This window comes from Erythrolamprus reginae, chromosome 1 (assembly GCF_031021105.1).
Source record: "Erythrolamprus reginae isolate rEryReg1 chromosome 1, rEryReg1.hap1, whole genome shotgun sequence".
NCBI classification, from domain to species: domain Eukaryota; kingdom Metazoa; phylum Chordata; class Lepidosauria; order Squamata; family Dipsadidae; genus Erythrolamprus; species Erythrolamprus reginae.
In genome coordinates this window covers 83,734,482-83,742,318 of record NC_091950.1, presented here as the reverse complement: position 1 = coordinate 83,742,318, position 7,837 = coordinate 83,734,482, and the positions used below count along the sequence as shown (strand labels likewise).

Sequence of the window (7,837 nt, the reverse complement as noted above, 5' to 3'; positions counted from 1 at the left end):
TATCCAAGGGAACCATTTCATTACATTCTCTCTCATACACTTTCATTGGCATTTAGAAATGCAAACAAGGGTTGGCCTGCTAAGCTTTAGCACGGGCAAGCTGTACAGCTCTTAGATCTCATGAACGTAGTGTATTTACTGTAAATGTACATTTGAATTTGTTGGTTCAAGACCAGTTTGTCAGTGTTTTGTCTATCACTTTAGCACGTCTGGTGTAAAAGTCAGTTGCTTTTCTGAGGAAATTTGCAGGCATGATTCACGATGAATGTCTCAAAAGTGCTTTTTTTCATAAGGCAATTAGACTTTGTTTTTCTTTTCCTTTAAAAACATTTCACTTCTCATCTAAGAAGTTTCTTCAGTTCTTGGATGAAAAGCGAAATGTTTTCGAAGGAATAATCATGAGGAATGTTATATCATATGACTGTGATAGAAACATAGAAGATTGAGGGCAGAAAAAAACCTCATGGTCCATCTAGTCTGCCCTTATACTATTTCCTGTATTTTATCTCAAGATGGATATATGTTTATCCCAGGCATGTTTAAATTCAGTTACTGTGGATTTATCAACCACATCTGCTGGAAGTTTGTTCCAGGCATCTACTACTCTTTCAGTAAGATAATATTTTCTCATGTTGCTTCTGATCTTTCCCCCAACTAACCTCAGATTGTGGCCCCTTGTTCTTGTGTTCACTTTCCTATTAAAAACATTTCTCTCCTGAACCTTGTTTAACCCCTTAACGTATATAAATGTTTCGATCATGTCCCCCTTTTCCTTCTGTCCTCCAGACTATACAGATTGAGTTCATTCAGTCTTTCCTGATACGTTTTATGCTTAAGACCTTCCACCATTCTTGTAGCCCGTCTTTGGACCCGTTCAATTTTGTCAATATCTTTTTGTAGGTGAGGTCTCTAGAACTGAACACAGTATTCCAAATGTGGTCTCACCAGCGCTCTATCTATACAGCGGGATCACAATCTTCCTCCTCCTGCTTGTTATACTTCCAGCTATGCAGCCAAGCATTCTACTTGCATTCCCGCCTGACCGCACTGTCTGCCCAATCTGAGGTGTAAGAGTAGCAGGTCCCATCTACAAATCCTGGGGTGTGGAGTGGACTGCAGAACTGCCCCGTCTTGCAAAGTTGATGGCACTTTGTAACTTTAAAATGGACGGATGAAGGGCATCCATAAATGTTGCTTGTTATATAACGCTTACCTTAGCTACACTGAATTAATTAAATGGAAAATAAGTTTAGTTTTGGACTTCAATCTCCTTTCTGTGATAGGCAAATCATGGCCCCACCATTCAAAGCCAAAGGAAAGCTGATGCCTTTAAAAATGAAGCATAAATAGCACATCAAGCAACAACTGCTCAATTCATTGGCTCCTTAATTCGGTAAGACTGAGATGCTTCTCCAAATTGCTATTCTGCCACCAGATGGCACTTCTTTACCATTTAATTGCCTGTCTTTCTGAAAATCTTAGTTTAACTGTCCTGGATAACAGAATGAAATGTAGAAATGCAAGTGACGTATTTTTGCACTAGCAAGTGGGGAAAAGCTACATTAGTAGCACGCTGCAACAAAATACGAGGATTATCCGGAAAGTAAGTTTACAAGGCACGTAACTCTCGCGGGGAATGTTCGCAGGAGAAGTTGGTATTACTTTTGTGTAGTGCAGTGTTTCCCAACCTTGGCAATATGAAGATATCTGGACTTCAACTCCCAGAATTCCCCAGCCAGCATTCGCTGGCTGGGGAATTCTGGGAGTTGAAGTCCAAATATCTTCAAGTTGCCAAGGTTGGGAAACACTGGTGTAGTGGGAAGAGAGCAGTGCCAGTGGTCAGTAGGTCATCCACTGGCGTTGTGGTGAAGGTTAGAGACGAGCCTCTTCATTCCGTTTCCCTCCAAGTGTGAAGTGCGTGCTATAACAGCTACCTGAATGCTAAGGGCATGAACGCTGCTGTGATGGGTACCCAAGATGCTTACTGAAGCGCACAAAATCGAGAGCCAGTCTGATTGAGAATTTCTTGACCGTTTCAAGATTGAAGGCAAGGCTTTTCTCAACTATATAGTGACAGGAGATAAAACTTGGACAAGGTAAGAGGATATGTGGTTAGTAGAATTTGAGACCAAGGTACAAAGAATAAATTAGAATTACTTTTAAATATGTAAATACATCTATTGCTCTTAAGTTAAAATGTTTATATAGAAAATATGCCCTCATCTTGGGGGAGGGGTATGAATGATGTTTGGTGGTGGACACTCTGAGCACTGGGCACATTGTTACTTGTTGTGTTAATGTTCTATTATTACTATAAAAATCAATTTAAAAATTCTATTAAAAAAAGAGAATGAACAACAAAAAAGGGATATAAAACTTGGACTTTTCACCATACGCTAGAGAACAAATGTCAATCAATGCAGTGGCACCATAACCATTCTCCTTCAGCCAAAAGATTCAAAACTTAGCAATTGGCGAGAAAAATCTTAGGCACCCACTGCACACAAATCTTGGGCACCCATCGCGCTCAAATCTTGGGCACCCATCGCGCTCAAATCTTGGGCACCCATCGCACTCAAATCTTGGGCACCCATCGCGCTCAAATCTTGGGCACCCATCGCGCTCAAATCTTGGGCACCCATCACGCTCAAATCTTGGGCACCCATCGCGCTCAAATCTTGGGCACCCATCACGCTCAAATCTTGGGCACCCATCGCGCTCAAATCTTGGGTACCCATTGTTCTGCCAGCGTGTGCCAACCACCCGTAATTACAGGGTAATTAGTCCAAGCAGACACACACATACACACACACACGATTGAATTCAAAATAAACATTCTTTATCAACAGAAGAGAAGAAAAAACTCCCTTTTAAACTTCAAAGGGATTTCTTGTACAAACAATGCAGTTTAAATGCATTTTCCAGTAACTGGAAAATTGAGTCCACTAATGTTCTCCAAACTGTGATAAACACTCACAATAAAGTATAATCCAGAGTCCAGGAATTCCACACGCAGTCTTGAATACAAACAGGAAACAACAATCCACGGTCTTGACGAAACTATGATCAGATAATCCTCCACAATGGCCAAACCAGCCCACTGCTATTTTTATCAGCAGCTCTAATTACTGGAGCCCCACCCAAACACAGGTGGCCTCTCTTATCTCCTGTAATATTTCTTAAGCTGTTCTCTCCTATGCATAACTCTACGCATGCGTGGGTCAGTCATACATTCCTCCTCTGAATCCAAAGAAGATAAGGAAGTTAAGGAGGATTGATCTCCTCCTGGGTTGTCAGCCAAGCCCCTCTCCCATCACACCCACACTTCCTTCGTCAGAGGATACTTCGCTGGTAGACTCGGGAGCAAAACAGGCCTGTGGCATGTGGATGTTTCCCCCACATCCACCTCCACATTCCCTGGGGCAGGAGCTGGGCCAGAGCTAACCACAACACCCATCGCAGCAGCATTTATGACCTTAGCACTCAGGTAGTGTATTACAGCGCACACTTCGCACTTGGAGGGAAACGGAATGAGGACACTCATCTCTAACCTTCACCATGCCAGTTGATGATCTACTGACCACTGGCCCTGCTCATTCTCTTCCGCTGGCTTCCCGCTACACGATAGTAATACCAACTTCCCCCGCGAACATTCCCTGCGAGAGCTATGTGCCTTGTAACCTTACTAACCCTCGTAGTACTCTAACATATGTTTAATGTATTTCACCCTCTCTTCTTGCTTTGCACTGCTCATTTGCTCTGACAGAAAGCCCACAATGTATTGCTATCATTCAGTCGCAAGGCTCTTCAAATGCTTCCGAAGTCTCTAACAGAGCCAAGGCCCCCTTCAATTCAAGCGCCTCACTTCTTTGTCTGCTTCAACACGAATTCTTACAGGAGTGCGCTTGCTGTTTGTTTTGCTTCAAGTGTTCCTGGTGAAGAGACCAAGAGATCGGATGCTGCAGGGGAACAGAATGAAAACTGAAGTAGAGTTGCTTCTCTTCCGAGTTCAGTCTTCAAAATGTCACCTTCTGATCTCCGAGTTTGGGCTGTTACTTGCAGCTTAAAAGAATCCTTCAGGGAAAAGGATTCTTAATTTCAGCCTTGGGATTACTGCAGCCACTCAGCCCCTCCGCTATTTCGGAAGTCATCAATAATGAACCTTTGGGCGAAGAGAGCTTGACGTCCATTATGCATTTTCCTCCAAGGCCCAGAGAGAACTTGGTGGAGATGCGCTGGCATGAAGCAAAGAGTCTTCTTCCTAATATGAAATATCGTGCAATGAAAATGTGCATGGTGGATTTCATCCACTTTGAAGAATGAATGTATTTTATATACCATTATTTCTGAGCCACTTCAAGTGTATGGCAGGATTATCCATTTAATTAATAAAATAAACACAATGTCTTCCCCTGTTCCTGTGCAGTCTCAACTAAAACATACAGTACCCGTAATAAAAACTAGACAACAGCTTTAGTTTTGTTTTCTAAGTCAATACAATTTCTCAAATTTATTTTAAAGAATTACTTCTAATATATCTTTTTCACAGAAGGAGAGTATAGGGAATGTTCTCATTCCATCTGTAAACACTGAAATACAGATCCGGGAAACAAGGGGAGAGACACAAAAAGTGCATTTTACAAAATTATCAACTAAAATATATTTTACATGTATTACATTTCAATTTAAATTCTACCGACTGCATTTTCAGTTTCAAAAATATTTCCATATCTAATAGATTTAAAAAAGCATGAAATATTTTCATTGAAGATAAGACATTTCAAATCATTTACATGCTGTCTGCAAACAGCATAAAACAACTACACAAATCTTTAAAACAATATTCTTGGCCTGAAGTAGATTCTGACAATTATCAGAAGCAGGGAAGGGTGTGTGTTTTTTTCCTGTTCTCCAGAAAAGGGGCTCCAACCCTATTTCAGAATTGGGTACATAACTAATTTCTTTTGTTTGCTTGTAGACTACTGTTGCTTTCCTGCCTAGAGAAGCCAGATAAAGGAGGGTGAGAAAGGAGCGACAGAAACCAGGATTTTACAATCTTGCTCTGTTTCTGAAGCTAAATTTCATCTTCTTTTACGAGGGCAGGAATCTGAATCATCATGCTGAATATTCCAGCCACCACACCATGAATTCTGAAATATCTTTTTCGGAAGTGGCTCTCTGGCACTAGAGTTTCTCTCCCATTTCTACTTAAGAAAGAAAGAAAGAAAGAAAAAAACAGAAGACTCCGAATCTGATTCTGCATAGATCAGACCAGCCAACTCTTCATACACACTCCAACCTAGGTTAGCCTTTTATCTCTACCTTTCCCTCCTTGACTTGGCAAGTGGACGAATGGGGGCATGGCTGCAGAGCATGTAATACTGCCCTCCCAAGGCTTACCCCTCCCATCAAACAGTTCCCCCCATCCAGGTGGCTTTCCCCTGCGTCAAGTAAAGTTGTAGGGAATCTTCGCTTCCATACCTGTGCTGTCACAAGAGATGCTTTGCAGCCCTAGTTAACGAAGAGCCCTTCTACGTGCCCAAGCGGCAGGTTTTGATAAAAGGAAGCCGCTACCCTGACACAAGCAAGCTTGGAAAATTCATGCTCGGCCATAGGGTGGAAGATTCCTCCTCTAAGCAGGAATATACCCATTCCAGATGGAATTCAATCATCACCTGATCTCTGCTAGCCACCATTGGTTAGACTTTTTTTCAGAGTTTACCCCCCTCCCATCAGTTCCCCTCTTTGGTATGTAGAGTAAGCCTGCAGGTACCATTTGTGTCAACATACAAGAAGCTGAATATGGTAGGGCTACTTTCTCCAGAACAGATATATATATATATATATAGAACTGGTGGCCAAACGTTTGCTTCTAGCCTGAGGGTCAGAAGATATAGTGCTAACTCTACTTGAAATAATAACAATATTAAAGCCGTAGAATGCTTTGATAATAACTGAACACTAATTAAATGTCCCTCGCCCCTTACAAAAGGGGGGACGGACGGACAACTACATAGGTCCCTAAGTTCAGGTGAGCAACTCTGGCTGTCAGCAGGTACATGGACTAATACAGTGTTGATTCTCCTTTCAAATTAGTGCAATCTACAAATTGGAATCCCAGCTGGCTGTTGACTGATTGGGTGGACTCTTCTTATGCCGTCCTTTGGTTTGCTTTAGAATTAACTGAAACAGCTTTGTGTTAAAGCTAAACTAAAGTATTCTAAGAGCTATACATGTAAGGCAAGAGGCAGAAGTATCTGTGAGAATCAAGTAGCAGTTTCTCAAAATGCAAACCTCTCCTAGGCCAGTTCCTTTTGGAAGCCAGAGTCTCACCATCATGAGCATGTTCGTATGTCAGTGTTAAGATATTCTAGGGTGGGTGGGAGGGAAGAGAGGTAGGCAGGCAAAAACGGACTTGGCTGGGTTACGATGCCTGTTTCGAAGACTGACACTTAAGTACTATGCACTATGCTATCATTTCTTCACTCTGGCTTCTAGCCCTCCCAAGTTAGATGAGTGTGCAAATCCAGGTTCTACGAGGACTGTATATGAGAGTAAAGAAAATGGGATGTGGAAAGGAAAAATATATATATAAATGACCTCTGCCCCAAATAGGCAGGCCTCTCTAAGTTTGTGGAGAGAAGATTATCAGAATTGTAGCAGCTGCTATTTATGTCTCAAACTCTTTGAGAACTTTTCAAGTGCCACCTTATCACCCTCACCATTGCTGTGCCCAATAAGCATGATCTTTAAGGCTGGGCCTGTTTCCTGATCTCCTGATTTTTATGGCATTTATTCGGAAATAGGTCCTGTAGATGTCAATGTAAGGTAATGCTAAGCCATTGGCTTAGAGCTTCAACCTTAGAAAGGATATGCAGATCTATTACACCTTTCCCACTTTCTGCTTTGAGGCAACAATTATTTGACGGGGCAATCACACAATATACTTGAGTGTGGCCCTTCTCAAGTAGTATGGATGCCGAATATGAGAAGGATTTTCAGTATATCGAGGGCTCCCCAAACAAGGTCTCATCTCCGTTTTCAGTGTTATACTAAACAAAAGGATATATCTCCTCCTTTTGTTTTAGAAGGACATGGCATCAGGAACCTTTTAATAGTTTGATTCACTTCTACACTGAGGTTTTCCTTCAGTATGTTCTACTCATCCCCAACAAGATTGGCTCTAGAGTCAGTTTACTGGCTTTTATCCACTTTTATCCTCCCTTTACCCTCCCTCCATTATATGAAGCTCATTGTACAGATATATAGATATAGATTTACAGAAGCAAGCACCTATATCTATATACAGACACACATTTCTTTATAGATATATATTTCCACTTATGCTTTTTTTATATGAAGTGCTGTGCTTTGAAGATCTGCCTTAACAGGAAATCTGCTCCCAGATGTAGAGGACTGAGTGCTTTGGGGGTTGTTATGTAGCGCCTGTGGGCAGCGCTCCGCCAGAGGAGGCCCCTACACGGACAAAGAGCTTAGCCTGCCTCGTGGCCTGCTATCGTCGCTCGCTGAACGCCACAGTGGTGTGTTACTGTGGATTCTTCAAGATGCGTCCATGCCTGAAATCATAGACGTGGCGGCAGAGAAAAACCAACTCCGGATCAGTGTCCTCTGGCACCTTGCGGTGGGCAGGGGTGGAATACTCTTCAGAAGGAGGGACCATCACCGTCTTCTTGCCTGGAATCCCTTCCACGCGACGCTTTGCCAAGGCACAAAATCTGCAAGACAACCAGGGAAGGATGCTAGTGCATTCTTGGTTACTCTGACAGCAGTCGGTCATAATTCATTCACTCAGGGGCACCAGCGTGCCTACCATCCC

The 7,837-nt window shown here is 42.4% G+C and overlaps 1 protein-coding gene across 2 annotated transcripts in view; it reads right to left on the bottom strand.

Moving 5' to 3' along the window:
* Window positions 1-4,477: 4,477 nt before the first annotated feature.
* BAHD1 (bromo adjacent homology domain containing 1) overlaps window positions 4,478-7,837 on the bottom strand; it is a 111,797-nt gene continuing 108,437 nt past the window's right edge. For both annotated transcript variants that reach the window (XM_070756739.1, XM_070756748.1), the window contains exon 7: window positions 4,478-7,736. In XM_070756739.1, coding sequence (XP_070612840.1) covers window positions 7,547-7,736 — 190 coding nt within the window. In that variant the 3' untranslated portion in view covers window positions 4,478-7,546. The remainder of the gene's footprint in view (window positions 7,737-7,837) is intronic.